The sequence below is a fragment of the Atractosteus spatula genome, chromosome 5 (genome assembly GCF_055471065.1).
Source record: "Atractosteus spatula isolate fAtrSpa1 chromosome 5, fAtrSpa1.hap1, whole genome shotgun sequence".
Classification (NCBI taxonomy): Eukaryota; Metazoa; Chordata; class Actinopteri; order Semionotiformes; family Lepisosteidae; genus Atractosteus; species Atractosteus spatula.
The window spans coordinates 10674452-10691891 of record NC_142710.1 but is presented as its reverse complement, the minus strand read 5'-3'; the positions used below and the strand labels follow the sequence as shown (position 1 = coordinate 10691891).

The following is a 17440-nucleotide window of genomic DNA, read 5'->3' as shown; positions in this document are numbered from 1 at the left end:
ATACACTGACACAGCAGTCCTCATACACTGACACAACAGTCCTCATACACTGACACAGCAGTCCTCATACACTCACACAGCAGTCCTCACACACTCACACAGCAGTCCCCATACACTCACACAGCAGTCCTCACACACTCACACAGCAGTCCTCACACACTCACACAGCAGTCCTCACACACTCACACAGCAGTCCTCACACACTCACACAGCAGTCACCATACACTGACACAGCAGTCCTCACACACTGACACAGCAGTCCTCATACACTCACACAGCAGTCCTCATACACTCACACAGCAGTCCTCACACACTGACACAGCAGTCCCCATACACTCACACAGCAGTCCTCATACACTCACACAGCAGTCCTCACACACTGACACAGCAGTCCCCATACACTCACACAGCAGTCCTCACACACTGACACAGCAGTCCTCATACACTGACACAGCAGTCCTCACACACTCACACAGCAGTCCTCACACACTCACACAGCAGTCCTCACACACTCACACAGCAGTCCTCATACACTGACACAGCAGTCCCCATACACTCACACAGCAGTCCTCATACACTGACACAGCAGTCCCCACACACTCACACAACAGTCCTCATACACTCACACAGCAGTCCTCATACACTGACACAGCAGTCCTCACACACTGACACAGCAGTCCTCATACACTCACACAGCAGTCCTCACACACTGACACAGCAGTCCCCATACACTCACACAGCAGTCCTCACACACTCACACAACAGTCCTCATACACCCACACAGCAGTCCTCACACACTGACACAGCAGTCCTCATACACTCACACAGCAGTCCCCATACACTGACACAGCAGTCCCCATACACTCACACAGCAGTCCCCATACACTCACACAACAGTCCCCATACACTCACACAGCAGTCCTCACACACTCACACAACAGTCCCCATACACTCACACAGCAGTCCTCACACACTCACACAACAGTCCTCATACACTCACACAGCAGTCCTCACACACTGACACAGCAGTCCTCATACACTCACACAGCAGTCCTCACACACTCACACAGCAGTCCTCACACACTGACACAGCAGTCCTCATACACTCACACAGCAGTCCTCATACACTGACACAGCAGTCCTTATACACTCACACAGCAGTCCTCATACACTCACACAGCAGTCCTCACACACTGACACAGCAGTCCTCATACACTCACACAGCAGTCCTCACACACTCACACAGCAGTCCCCATACACTGACACAGCAGTCCTCATACACTCACACAGCAGTCCTCATACACTCACACAGCAGTCCCCATACACTCACACAGCAGTCCTCATACACTCACACAGCAGTCCTCACACACTCACACAACAGTCCTCACACACTGACACAGCAGTCCTCACACACTCACACAGCAGTCCTCATACACTCACACAGCAGTCCTCATACACTCACACAGCAGTCCTCATACACTGACACAGCAGTCCTCACACACTGACACAGCAGTCCCCATACACTCACACAGCAGTCCTCATACACTCACACAACAGTCCTCATACACTCACACAGCAGTCCTCATACACTCACACAGCAGTCCTCATATACTCACACAGCAGTCCTCATACACAGCAGTCCTCATACACTGACACAGCAGTCCTCATATACTCACACAGCAGTCCTCATACACTCACACAGCAGTCCTCATACACTGACACAGCAGTCCTCACACACTCACACAGCAGTCCTCATACACTCACACAGCAGTCCTCACACACTGACACAGCAGTCCTCACACACTCACACAGCAGTCCCCATACACTGACACAGCAGTCCCCATACACTGACACAGCAGTCACCATACACTCACACAGCAGTCCTCACACACTCACACAGCAGTCCTCACACACTCACACAACAGTCCTCATACACTGACACAGCAGTCCTCATACACTGACACAGCAGTCCTCACACACTCACACAGCAGTCCTCACACACTCACACAGCAGTCCTCATACACTGACACAACAGTCCTCACACACTCACACAGCAGTCCTCACACACTGACACAGCAGTCCCCATACACTGACACAGCAGTCCTCACACACTGACACAGCAGTCCCCATATACTCACACAGCAGTCCTCATACACTGACACAGCAGTCCTCATACACTGACACAACAGTCCTCATACACTGACACAGCAGTCCTCATACACTGACACAACAGTCCTCATACACTGACACAGCAGTCCTCATACACTCACACAGCAGTCCTCACACACTCACACAGCAGTCCCCATACACTCACACAGCAGTCCTCACACACTCACACAGCAGTCCTCACACACTCACACAGCAGTCCTCACACACTCACACAGCAGTCCTCACACACTCACACAGCAGTCACCATACACTGACACAGCAGTCCTCACACACTGACACAGCAGTCCTCATACACTCACACAGCAGTCCTCATACACTCACACAGCAGTCCTCACACACTGACACAGCAGTCCCCATACACTCACACAGCAGTCCTCATACACTCACACAGCAGTCCTCACACACTGACACAGCAGTCCCCATACACTCACACAGCAGTCCTCACACACTGACACAGCAGTCCTCATACACTGACACAGCAGTCCTCACACACTCACACAGCAGTCCTCACACACTCACACAGCAGTCCTCACACACTCACACAGCAGTCCTCATACACTGACACAGCAGTCCCCATACACTCACACAGCAGTCCTCATACACTGACACAGCAGTCCCCACACACTCACACAACAGTCCTCATACACTCACACAGCAGTCCTCATACACTGACACAGCAGTCCTCACACACTGACACAGCAGTCCTCATACACTCACACAGCAGTCCTCACACACTGACACAGCAGTCCCCATACACTCACACAGCAGTCCTCACACACTCACACAACAGTCCTCATACACCCACACAGCAGTCCTCACACACTGACACAGCAGTCCTCATACACTCACACAGCAGTCCCCATACACTGACACAGCAGTCCCCATACACTCACACAGCAGTCCCCATACACTCACACAACAGTCCCCATACACTCACACAGCAGTCCTCACACACTCACACAACAGTCCCCATACACTCACACAGCAGTCCTCACACACTCACACAACAGTCCTCATACACTCACACAGCAGTCCTCACACACTGACACAGCAGTCCTCATACACTCACACAGCAGTCCTCACACACTCACACAGCAGTCCTCACACACTGACACAGCAGTCCTCATACACTCACACAGCAGTCCTCATACACTGACACAGCAGTCCTTATACACTCACACAGCAGTCCTCATACACTCACACAGCAGTCCTCACACACTGACACAGCAGTCCTCATACACTCACACAGCAGTCCTCACACACTCACACAGCAGTCCCCATACACTGACACAGCAGTCCTCATACACTCACACAGCAGTCCTCATACACTCACACAGCAGTCCCCATACACTCACACAGCAGTCCTCATACACTCACACAGCAGTCCTCACACACTCACACAACAGTCCTCACACACTGACACAGCAGTCCTCACACACTCACACAGCAGTCCTCATACACTGACACAGCAGTCCTCATACACTCACACAGCAGTCCTCATACACTGACACAGCAGTCCCCATACACTGACACAGCAGTCCTCACACACTGACACAGCAGTCCTCACACACTCACACAGCAGTCCCCATACACTCACACAGCAGTCCTCACACACTCACACAGCAGTCCTCATACACTGACACAACAGTCCTCACACACTGACACAGCAGTCCCCATACACTCACACAGCAGTCCTCACACACTGACACAGCAGTCCCCATACACTCACACAACAGTCCTCACACACTCACACAGCAGTCCTCATACACTCACACAGCAGTCCTCATACACTGACACAGCAGTCCTCATACACTGACACAACAGTCCTCACACACTCACACAGCAGTCCTCATACACTGACACAGCAGTCCCCATACACTGACACAGCAGTCCTCACACACTCACACAGCAGTCCTCATACACTGACACAGCAGTCCCCATACACTCACACAGCAGTCCTCACACACTGACACAGCAGTCCTCACACACTCACACAGCAGTCACCATACACTCACACAGCAGTCCTCACACACTCACACAGCAGTCCTTATACACTCACACAGCAGTCCTCATACACTCACACAGCAGTCCTCACACACTCACACAGCAGTCCCCATACACTGACACAGCAGTCCTCACACACTCACACAGCAGTCCTCATACACTCACACAGCAGTCCTCACACACTCACACAGCAGTCCCCATACACTCACACAGCAGTCCCCATACACTGACACAGCAGTCCTCATACACTGACACAGCAGTCCTCACACACTGACACAGCAGTCCTCACACACTCACACAGCAGTCCTCATACACTCACACAGCAGTCCCCATACACTCACACAGCAGTCCTCATACACTCACACAGCAGTCCTCACACACTGACACAGCAGTCACCATACACTCACACAGCAGTCCTCATACACTCACACAGCAGTCCCCATACACTCACACAGCAGTCCTCACACACTGACACAACAGTCCTCATACACTGACACAGCAGTCCTCACACACTCACACAGCAGTCCTCACACACTGACACAACAGTCCTCATACACTGACACAGCAGTCCTCATACACTCACACAACAGTCCTCATACACTGACACAGCAGTCCTCACACACTCACACAGCAGTCCTCACACACTCACACAGCAGTCCCCATACACTGACACAGCAGTCCCCATACACTCACACAGCAGTCCCCATACACTCACACAGCAGTCCTCACACACTCACACAGCAGTCCTCATACACTGACACAGCAGTCCTCATACACTCACACAGCAGTCCTCACACACTCACACAGCAGTCCCCATACACTCACACAGCAGTCCTCATACACTGACAGCGGGAAAAGCGCTGAACTTTGTACAATAGCGCTGTGCTGCCACCTAGTGCTGAGGTTTGGCATTAACATTACTGTCCTGCAGCTATAGGGCTTCGCAAACAAGACACAACAGTCCAGCCTGAAGTCTGAGTGTAATCCCAGTTCAGAACTAATCCAGCTCCCAGTCCAGTCAGTCCAGTCCAGCCTGGAGAGTCTCAGACTGCTCTGTCAGTGTCAGTGGAGTCTGATTATAATCCCAGTTCATCACTAATCCAGCTCCCAGTCCAGTCAGTCCAGTCCAGCCTGGAGAGTTTCAGACTGCTCTGTCAGTGTCAGTGGAGTCTGATTATAATCCCAGTTCAGAACTAATCCAGCTCCCAGTCCAGGCAGTCCAGTCCAGCCTGGAGAGTCTCAGACTGCTCTGTCAGTGTCAGTGGAGTCTGATTATAATCCCAGTTCAGAACTAATCCAGCTCCCAGTCCAGGCAGTCCAGTCCAGCCTGGAGAGTCTCAGACTGCTCTGTCAGTGTCAGTGGAGTCTGATTATAATCCCAGTAAAGAACTGATCCAGCTCCCAGTCCAGTCAGTCAGTCCAGCCTGGAGAGTCTCAGACTGCTCTGTCAGTGTCAGTGGAGTCTGATTATAATCCCAGTTCATCACTAATCCAGCTCCCAGTCCAGTCAGTCCAGTCCAGCCTGGAGAGTCTCAGACTGCTCTGTCAGTGTCAGTGGAGTCTGATTATAATCCCAGTTCAGAACTAATCCAGCTCCCAGTAACGTCAGTGGTACAAGAGAATTATGCTGATGTTTAAGAAATAGAAGCATTTAAAATTGATCACATGTCTTTATTGGTACACATACAAATCTGTAAGAATATGAGCAGAGTTTCTGAATCGGATACAGAAATAGAAAATGTTTCACTTTGTAATGCAGTGTTAGAGCTCGATTCGTCACAGCGATCACAGTCAGGCGTGTGTCCGTCTGGCTCCTCTCTCTGCCCCCCAGCGCTCTTCCTCTCTCTAGAGCTCCATTCTGAAGCGCAGTGTGCTGTCCTTCATCTTCCTCCGGTAGTCTTCATCGAACGCCTCGCTCTGAGCGACCGTGAAGTGATTCTTCCAGTCTCCCACCATCCCTGAGAGAGAGGAGAGAGAGACTGTGATCTCCTGTCCCAGCCTGAGGAACAGACAGTGAGCCTGTCTCTCAATAATAATAATAATACAGTGTGTGATCTCCTGTCCCAGCCTGAGGAACAGACAGTGAGCCTGTCTCTCAATAATAATAATACAGTGTGTGATCTCCTGTCCCAGCCTGAGGAACAGACAGTGAGCCCGTCTCTCAATAATAATAATACAGTGTGTGATCTCCTGTCCCAGCCTGAGGAACAGTGAGCCTGTCTCTCAATAATAATAATACAGTGTGTGATCTCCTGTCCCAGCCTGAGGAACAGACAGTGAGCCTGTCTCTCAATAATAATAATACAGTGTGTGATCTCCTGTCCCAGCCTGAGGAACAGACAGTGAGCCTGTCTCTCAATAATAATAATACAGTGTGTGATCTCCTGTCCCAGCCTGAGGAACAGACAGTGAGCCTGTCTCTCAATAATAATAATACAGTGTGTGATCTCCTGTCCCAGCCTGAGGAACAGACAGTGAGCCTGTCTCTCAATAATAATAATACAGTGTGTGATCTCCTGTCCCAGCCTGAGGAGCAGACAGTGAGCCTGTCTCTCAATAATAATAATACAGTGTGTGATCTCCTGTCCCAGCCTGAGGAACAGTGAGCCTGTCTCTCAATAATAATAATACAGTGTGTGATCTCCTGTCCCAGCCTGAGGAACAGACAGTGAGCCTGTCTCTCAATAATAATAATACAGTGTGTGATCTCCTGTCCCAGCCTGAGGAACAGACAGTGAGCCTGTCTCTCAATAATAATAATACAGTGTGTGATCTCCTGTCCCAGCCTGAGGAACAGACAGTGAGCCTGTCTCTCAATAATAATAATACAGTGTGTGATCTCCTGTCCCAGCCTGAGGAACAGACAGTGAGCCCGTCTCTCAATAATAATAATACAGTGTGTGATCTCCTGTCCCAGCCTGAGGAACAGTGAGCCTGTCTCTCAATAATAATAATACAGTGTGTGATCTCCTGTCCCAGCCTGAGGAACAGTGAGCCTGTCTCTCAATAATAATAATACAGTGTGTGATCTCCTGTCCCAGCCTGAGGAACAGACAGTAAGCCCGTCTCTCAATAATAATAATACAGTGTGTGATCTCCTGTCTCAGCCTGAGGAACAGACAGTGAGCCCGTCTCTCAATAATAATAATACAGTGTGTGATCTCCTGTCCCAGCCTGAGGAACAGACAGTGAGCCTGTCTCTCAATAATAATAATACAGTGTGTGATCTCCTGTCCCAGCCTGAGGAACAGACAGTGAGCCTGTCTCTCAATAATAATAATACAGTGTGTGATCTCCTGTCCCAGCCTGAGGAACAGACAGTGAGCCTGTCTCTCAATAATAATAATACAGTGTGTGATCTCCTGTCCCAGCCTGAGGAACAGACAGTGAGCCTGTCTCTCAATAATAATAATACAGTGTGTGATCTCCTGTCCCAGCCTGAGGAACAGACAGTGAGCCTGTCTCTCAATAATAATAATACAGTGTGTGATCTCCTGTCCCAGCCTGAGGAACAGACAGTGAGCCTGTCTCTCAATAATAATAATACAGTGTGTGATCTCCTGTCCCAGCCTGAGGAACAGTGAGCCTGTCTCTCAATAATAATAATACAGTGTGTGATCTCCTGTCCCAGCCTGAGGAGCAGACAGTGAGCCTGTCTCTCAATAATAATAATACAGTGTGTGATCTCCTGTCCCAGCCTGAGGAACAGTGAGCCTGTCTCTCAATAATAATAATACAGTGTGTGATCTCCTGTCCCAGCCTGAGGAACAGACAGTGAGCCTGTCTCTCAATAATAATAATACAGTGTGTGATCTCCTGTCCCAGCCTGAGGAACAGACAGTGAGCCTGTCTCTCAATAATAATAATACAGTGTGTGATCTCCTGTCCCAGCCTGAGGAACAGACAGTGAGCCTGTCTCTCAATAATAATAATACAGTGTGTGATCTCCTGTCCCAGCCTGAGGAACAGTGAGCCTGTCTCTCAATAATAATAATACAGTGTGTGATCTCCTGTTCCAGCCTGAGGAACAGACAGTGAGCCTGTCTCTCAATAATAATAATACAGTGTGTGATCTCCTGTCCCAGCCTGAGGAACAGACAGTGAGCCTGTCTCTCAATAATAATAATACAGTGTGTGATCTCCTGTCCCAGCCTGAGGAACAGTGAGCCTGTCTCTCAATAATAATAATACAGTGTGTGATCTCCTGTCTCAGCCTGAGGAACAGTGAGCCTGTCTCTCAATAATAATAATACAGTGTGTGATCTCCTGTCCCAGCCTGAGGGACAGACAGTGAGCCTGTCTCTCAATAATAATAATACAATGTGAATAGACTCAGAGAGAGACTGAAGCCTACACTCTATCCTTCTCCCTCTCTTCTGTCTCTCTCTCCCCCTGTCTCTCTGTCTCTCTCTCTCTCCCCCTGTCTCTTTCCTCCTCTCTCTCTCCCCCTGTCTCTCTCCCCCTGTCTCTCTCTCTCTCTCTCTCTCCCCCTGTCTCTCTCTCCTCTGTCTCTCTCCCCCTGTCTCTCTCTCTCTCTCCCCCTGTCTCTCTCCCCCTGTCTCTCTGTCTCTCCCCCTGTCTCTCTCTCCTCTGTCCCTCTCTGCTCACCCTTCCTCATGAACGGGGAGATGTCGTGCTTCATCATGTCACAGGTGGAGTAGTTTGTGAGCCTGTTGCTCTTCATGGCCTCGAACCCGGCGGCGCGGAGCACCCTGTCCCTCTCCGCCTCTCCCAGCGCCACGCCCAGGAAGTCACACAGCCTGTCCAGCTCGCGGGGCAGGTCCTGGGACACGAGACACAGCAGCAGACTGTCAGCACGATCCTGCTGACTGCAGGAACACACCCATAGCACACAGCGCCACCCGGTGTCAGTCTGGGGAACTACGGCCTCACCTCCTTCATATCCTCATAGAACAGGTAGAGCAGCTGGGGATGAGTCTGTCTGCGCTCCCACCATCCTGTGACATGGTCGTACCAGGAGCCAAACACCACTGAGAGAGAGAGGGGTTAATACACACATACTGAGAGAGAGAGGGGTTAATACAGACACACTGACTGGACACTCCAGTACATTAACACTGCACTGAGAGAGAGGGGTTAATACACACACACTGACTGGACACTCCAGTACATTAACACTGCACTGAGAGAGAGAGGGGTTAATACAGACACACTGACTGGACACTCCAGTACATTAACACTGCACTGAGAGAGAGAGGGGTTAATACACACACACTGACTGGACACTCCAGTACATTAACACTGCACTGAGAGAGAGAGAGGAGTTAATACAGACACACTGACTGGACACTCCAGTACATTAACACTGCACTGAGAGAGAGAGGGGTTAATACAGACACACTGACTGGACACTCCAGTACATTAACACTGCACTGAGAGAGAGGGGTTAATACAGACACACTGACTGGACACTCCAGTACATTAACACTGCACTGAGAGAGAGAGAGAGGGGTTAATCCAGACACACTGACTGGACACTCCAGTACATTAACACTGCACCGAGAGAGAGAGAGGGGTTAATACAGACACACTGACTGGACACTCCAGTACATTAACACTGCACTGAGAGAGAGGGGTCAATACAGACACACTGACTGGACACTCCAGTACATTAACACTGCACTGAGAGAGAGAGAGGGGTTAATACAGACACACTGACTGGACACTCCAGGACATTAACACTGCACTGAGAGAGAGAGGGGTTAATACAGACACACTGACTGGACACTCCAGTACATTAACACTACACTGAGAGAGAGAGGGGTTAATACAGACACACTGACTGGACACTCCAGTACATTAACACTGCACTGAGAGAGAGAGGGGTTAATACAGACACACTGACTGGACACTCCAGTACATTAACACTGCACTGAGAGAGAGAGAGAGAGGGGTTAATACAGACACACTGACTGGACACTCCAGTACATTAACACTGCACTGAGAGAGAGGGGTGAGGTGTGAACAGTCTCACTCTTTCCCTGGCAGAATCTCTCCAGAAAGCTGTTCCAGTCTCCAGGCTCTGGGTCCACGAAATTCATCCTGTCGAAGTGGAAATAAGAGACGACATTGTCCTTCGGATTCCGAGCCACATAGATCACCTGTAGACAGAGAGAAGACACTCAACACACCCTGTACACACTGAACACACACACATCACCTGTAGACAGAGAGAAGACACTGAACATGCCCTGTACACACTGAACACACACATCACCTGTAGACAGAGAGAAGACACTCAACACACCCTGTACACACCGGACACACACACACATCACCTGCAGAGAGAGAAGACACTCAACACACCCTGTACACACTGGACACACACATCACCTGTAGAGAGAGAGAACACACTCAACACACACTGTACACACTGTACACACACACATCACCTGTAGACAGAGAGAAGACACTCAACACACACTGTACTCACTGAACACACACATCAACTGTAGAGAGAGAGAAGACACTCAACACACACCCTGTACACACTGGACACACACACATCACCTGTAGAGAGAGAGAACACACTCAACACACCCTGTACACACTGAACACACACACATCACCTGTAGAGAGAGAGAACACACTCAACACACCCCCTGTACACACTGAACACACACATCACCTGTAGAGAGAGAGAAGACACTCAACACACACCCAGTACACACTGGACACACACACATCACCTCTAGAGAAAGAGAAGACACTCAACACACCCTGTACACACTGAACACACACACATCACCTGTAGAGAGAGAGAACACAATCAACACACACAGTACACACTGGACACACACACATCACCTGTAGAGAGAGAGAAGACACTCAACACACACAGTACACACTGAACACACACACATCACCTGTAGAGAAAGAGAAGACACTCAACACACCCTGTACACACTGAACACACACACATCACCTGTAGAAAGAGAGAAGACACTCAACACACACAGTACACTCTACACACAAACATCACCTGTAGAGAAAGAGAAGACACTCAACACTGTACACACTGAACACACACACATCACCTGTAGAGAGAGAGAAGACACTCAACACACACAGTACACTCTACACACACAGTACACATACTCTCCACACACACTGTACACACACACACTACACATACACTACACACACTGTACACACACTCTCCACAACACTGTACACACACTCTCCACACACACTGTACACACACTCTACACACACAGTACACACACTCTCCACAACACTGTACACACACTGTTCACACACAGTACACACACTCTCCACACACACTGTACACACACACACTACACAAACACTACACACACTACGCACACACTCTCCACACACAGCTGCTGCCTCACCCTGCAGTTCTGCTCCCAGAAGGAAGGGGGCACCAGCTGCGGGGGCAGGTGAGTCTTGATCAGCCTGGGGCACGAGCTCATCTTCTCCGCCAGCTCCACACCTGGGACACACAGGGCTCCCACAGTGAGACGCGCCAGCCAGACTCGCCACTGCCTCCTCCGGCCAGCAGGGGGCGGGCGGCTCACCTGTCGCAAACCCAGGGGCGGACAACTCCAGGAAGGGCACGCGCTCGTAAATGGGGAGGGAGGGCAAGACTTCCGGGCTCTTCCCAAAATAGATCAGCTCCAGGATGTGAGAGATCCAGGTAGTGCCTGGAGAGAGAGGGGTTCATACACACACACTGACTGGACACTCCAGTACATTAACACTGCACTGAGAGAGAGAGGGGTTAATACACACACACTGACTGGACACTCCAGTACATTAACACTGCACTGAGAGAGAGAGGGGTTAATACAGACACACTGACTGGACACTCCAGTACATTAACACTGCACTGAGAGAGAGAGGGGTTAATACAGACACACTGACTGGACACTCCAGTACATTAACACTGCACTGAGAGAGAGAGGGGTTAATACACACACACTGACTGGACACTCCAGTACATTAACACTGCACTGAGAGAGAGAGGGGTTAATACAGACACACTGACTGGACACTCCAGTACATTAACACTGCACTGAGAGAGAGAGGGGTTAATACAGACACACTGACTGGACACTCCAGTACATTAACACTGCACTGAGAGAGAGAGGGGTTAATACACACACACTGACTGGACACTCCAGTACATTAACACTGCACTGAGAGAGAGGGGTTCATACAGACACACTGACTGGACACTCCAGTACATTAACACTGCACTGAGAGAGAGAGGGGTTAATACAGACACACTGACTGGACACTCCAGTACATTAACACTGCACTGAGAGAGAGAGAGGGGTTAATACACACACACTGACTGGACACTCCAGTACATTAACACTGCACTGAGAGAGAGAGGGGGGTTAATACACACACACTGACTGGACACTCCAGTACATTAACACTGCACTGAGAGAGAGAGAGGGGTTAATACACACACACTGACTGGACACTCCAGTACATTAACACTGCACTGAGAGAGAGAGGGGGGTTAATACACACACACTGACTGGACACTCCAGTACATTAACACTGCACTGAGAGAGAGAGGGGTTAATACAGACACACTGACTGGACACTCCAGTACATTAACACTGCACTGAGAGAGAGGGGTTCATACAGACACACTGACTGGACACTCCAGTACATTAACACTGCACTGAGAGAGAGAGGGGTTAATACACACACACTGACTGGACACTCCAGTACATTAACACTGCACTGAGAGAGAGAGGGGTTAATACAGACACACTGACTGGACACTCCAGTACATTAACACTGCACTGAGAGAGAGAGGGGTTAATACAGACACACTGACTGGACACTCCAGTACATTAACACTGCACTGAGAGAGAGAGGGGTTAATACACACACACTGACTGGACACTCCAGTACATTAACACTGCACTGAGAGAGAGGGGTTAATACACACACACTGACTGGACACTCCAGTACATTAACACTGCACTGAGAGAGAGGGGTTAATACAGACACACTGACTGGACACTCCAGTACATTAACACTGCACTGAGAGAGAGAGAGGGGTTAATACACACACACTGACTGGACACTCCAGTACATTAACACTGCACTGAGAGAGAGAGGGGTTAATACACACACTGACTGGACACTGCAGTACATTAACACTGCACTGAGAGAGAGAGAGGGGTTAATACACACACACTGACTGGACACTCCAGTACATTAACACTGCACTGAGAGAGAGAGGGGTTAATACAGACACACTGACTGGACACTCCAGTACATTAACACTGCACTGAGAGAGAGAGAGGGGTTCATACAGACACACTGACTGGACACTCCAGTACATTAACACTGCACTGAGAGAGAGAGGGGTTAATACAGACACACTGACTGGACACTCCAGTACATTAACACTGCACTGAGAGAGAGAGGGGTTAATACAGACACACTGACTGGACACTCCAGTACATTAACACTGCACTGAGAGAGAGAGAGGGGTTAATACACACACACTGACTGGACACTCCAGTACATTAACACTGCACTGAGAGAGAGAGGGGTTAATACACACACACTGACTGGACACTCCAGTACATTAACACTGCACTGAGAGAGAGAGGGGTTAATACAGACACACTGACTGGACACTCCAGTACATTAACACTGCACTGAGAGAGAGAGGGGTTAATACAGACACACTGACTGGACACTCCAGTACATTAACACTGCACTGAGAGAGAGAGAGGGGTTAATACACACACACTGACTGGACACTCCAGTACATGAACACTGCACTGAGAGAGAGAGTGGGGTTAATACAGACACACTGACTGGACACTCCAGTACATTAACACTGCACTGAGAGAGAGAGGGGTTAATACACGCACACTGACTGGACACTCCAGTACATTAACACTGCACTGAGAGAGAGGGGTTAATACAGACACACTGACTGGACACTCCAGTACATGAACACTGCACTGAGAGAGAGAGGGGTTAATACACACACACTCACTGGACACTCCAGTACATGAACACTGCACTGAGAGAGAGGGGTTAACACACACACACTGACTGGACACTCCAGTACATTAACACTGCACTGAGAGAGAGAGGGGTTAATACACACACTGACTGGACACTGCAGTACATTAACACTGCACTGAGAGAGAGAGAGGGGTTAATACAGACACACTGACTGGACACTCCAGTACATTAACACTGCACTGAGAGAGAGAGGGGTTAATACAGACACACTGACTGGACACTCCAGTACATTAACACTGCACTGAGAGAGAGGGGGGTTCATACAGACACACTGACTGGACACTGCAGTACATTAACACTGCACTGAGAGAGAGAGGGGTTAATACAGACACACTGACTGGACACTCCAGTACATTAACACTGCACTGAGAGAGAGGGGTTAATACACACACACTGACTGGACACTCCAGTACATTAACACTGCACTGAGAGAGAGGGGGGTTCATACAGACACACTGACTGGACACTGCAGTACATTAACACTGCACTGAGAGAGAGAGGGGTTAATACAGACGCACCAGCTTTAGGGTAGGTGGCGATCAGGATGTCATCTGGTCTGGCCTGGAATTTCTCCACATTGTCAAAGTTGTTGGTGAAGATGTGGGACATACAGACCCCCCGAAATTCAATGAGCTCTGGGCGCTTTACCTCCATCACTGAGAGAGAGAGAGAGACACACTCCAGTACATTAACACTGCACTCAGAGAGAGACAGAGAGTAGTTAAGATATAACCGTATCGTACAGTAAGTTTACAACACTGATAAATTAGAGCTACAGTCCCAGTACAGTACAACAGTCTGTTACAATAGGAGCTACAGTCCCAGTACAGTACAACAGTCCTGTTACAATAGGAGCTACAGTCCCAGTGCAGTAGACCAGTCCTGTTACAATAGGAGCTACAGTCCCAGTATAGTACAACAGTCTGTTACAATAGGAGCTACAGTCCCAGTGCAGTAGACCAGTCCTGTTACAATAGGAGCTACAGTCCCAGTGCAGTAGACCAGTCCTGTTACAATAGGAGCTACAGTCCCAGTATAGTACAACAGTCTGTTACAATAGGAGCTACAGTCCCAGTGCAGTAGACCAGTCCTGTTACAATAGGAGCTACAGTCCCAGTATAGTACAACAGTCTGTTACAATAGGAGCTACAGTCCCAGTCCAGTACAACAGTCTGTTACAATAGGAGCTGCAGTCCCAGTACAGTACAACAGTCTGTTACAATAGGAGCTACAGTCCCAGTACAGTACAACAGTCTGTTACAATAGGAGCTGCAGTCCCAGTACAGTACAACAGTCTGTTACAATAGGAGCTACAGTCCCAGTACAGTAGAACAGTCTGTTACAATAGGAGCTGCAGTCCCAGTACAGTAGAACAGTCTGTTACAATAGGAGCTACAGTCCCAGTACAGTAGACCAGTCTGTTACAATAGGAGCTACAGTCCCAGTGCAGTAGACCAGTCCTGTTACAATAGGAGCTACAGTCCCAGTGCAGTAGACCAGTCCTGTTACAATAGGAGCTACAGTCCCAGTACAGTAGACCAGTCTGTTACAATAGGAGCTACAGTCCCAGTGCAGTAGACCAGTCCTGTTACAATAGGAGCTACAGTCCCAGTACAGTACAACAGTCCTGTTACAATAGGAGCTACAGTCCCAGTACAGTAGAACAGTCTGTTACAATAGGAGCTACAGTCCCAGTGCAGTAGACCAGTCCTGTTACAATAGGAGCTACAGTCCCAGTGCAGTAGACCAGTCCTGTTACAATAGGAGCTACAGTCCCAGTATAGTACAACAGTCTGTTACAATAGGAGCTACAGTCCCAGTCCAGTACAACAGTCTGTTACAATAGGAGCTGCAGTCCCAGTACAGTACAACAGTCTGTTACAATAGGAGCTACAGTCCCAGTACAGTACAACAGTCTGTTACAATAGGAGCTGCAGTCCCAGTACAGTACAACAGTCTGTTACAATAGGAGCTACAGTCCCAGTACAGTAGAACAGTCTGTTACAATAGGAGCTGCAGTCCCAGTACAGTAGAACAGTCTGTTACAATAGGAGCTACAGTCCCAGTACAGTAGACCAGTCTGTTACAATAGGAGCTACAGTCCCAGTACAGTACAACAGTCTGTTACAATAGGAGCTACAGTCCCAGTGCAGTACAACAGTCCTGTTACAATAGGAGCTACAGTCCCAGTACAGTACAACAGTCTGTTACAATAGGAGCTACAGTCCCAGTACAGTAGAACAGTCCAGTTACAATAGGAGCTACAGTCCCAGTACAGTACAACAGTCTGCACACACTCACATGCTGACACACACACTGACACACTGAAACACTGACACACTCACACATGCACACACTCACACGCTGACCAACGCTCACACTCACACACTCACACACACACTCACACGTTGACACACACTCACACACACACGCTGACACACACTCACACACTGACAGACTCACACACGTACACACGCACACACACTCACACACTCACACACACTTGAACTCAGCCTGGAGTTGAACTCTGCTCTCTGGAGAGGGTGCTCCGCCTGCTGTGTCCAGAACTGTGCTGTCCAGCCCGGTACTGTCTGCGCGGCGGTCCGGTCCGGTCCGGTCCTGCAGGTGTGCTGCGGAGCAGGAGAGAGAACTGCTGACTCACTGGGATTTACTGCCAGGCGGTTCACAGAGTTCAGAGTTCTCTCCCCTCTCTCTCCTCTCTCCTCCCTCTGCCCTCTCCTCTCTCCCCTCTCTCTCTCCCCTCTCTCTCCTCTCTCCTCCCTCTGCTCTCTCCTCTCTCCCCTCTCTCTCTCCCTCTCCTCTCTCCCCTCTCTCTCCTCTCTCTCTCCTCTCTCTCTCCCCTCTCTCTCTCCCCTCTCTCCTCTCTCTCTCCTCTCTCTCTCCCCTCTCTCCTCTCTCTCTCCTCTCTCTCCTCTCCTCTCTCCCCTCCCTCTCCTGTGTCTAAAACTTGTCACCTCTCTTTGTCTAACTTTCTCTCTCACTGTCTCTCTGACTCTCAGTCTTTCTCTGTCTCTGTCCTCCTGTCTCTGTCTCTCAGTCTGTCTCTCTGCTCTGTCTGTCTCTCTCTGTCTCACTCTCTGTCTCTCTGTCCCTCTGTCTCTCAGTCTGTCTCACTCTCTCTCTGTCTCTCTGCTCTCTGTCTCTCTCAGTCTGTCTCACTCTCTCTCTGTCTCTCGGTCTCTCTGCTCTC

General features: G+C 49.6%; 1 protein-coding gene across 2 annotated transcripts; it reads right to left on the bottom strand.

Annotated features, from left to right (window-relative positions):
• Positions 1-5822: 5822 nt before the first annotated feature.
• On the bottom strand, positions 5823-17348 carry LOC148834059 (cytosolic sulfotransferase 3-like). 2 transcript variants are annotated; one of them, XM_088915328.1, is made up of 8 exons: positions 16727-17348; positions 14748-14885; positions 11736-11861; positions 11550-11650; positions 10169-10295; positions 9067-9164; positions 8782-8956; positions 5823-6131 (listed from the first exon to the last, which is right to left on the bottom strand). In XM_088915328.1, the coding sequence occupies exons 2-8, from the start codon at positions 14881-14883 to the stop codon at positions 6019-6021; spliced, it is 876 nt and encodes a 291-aa protein (XP_088771454.1). In that variant the 5' UTR covers positions 14884-14885; positions 16727-17348; the 3' UTR covers positions 5823-6018. The 2 variants fall into 2 exon arrangements, with proteins under 2 accessions (XP_088771454.1, XP_088771455.1); XM_088915329.1 differs by having other exon boundaries at positions 16733-17348.
• Between the last annotated feature and the right edge of the window lie 92 nt (positions 17349-17440).

Excerpts from the sequence above, each read along its gene's own strand:
- LOC148834059 (XM_088915329.1), bottom strand. Across the intron at positions 8,957-9,066 it reads TCTATGAGGATATGAAGGAG|GACCTGCCCCGCGAGCTGGA; the intron begins GTGAGGCCGTAG and ends CTCGTGTCCCAG. Across the intron at positions 6,132-8,781 it reads CTCCCCGTTCATGAGGAAGG|GGATGGTGGGAGACTGGAAG; the intron begins GTGAGCAGAGAG and ends CCTCTCTCTCAG.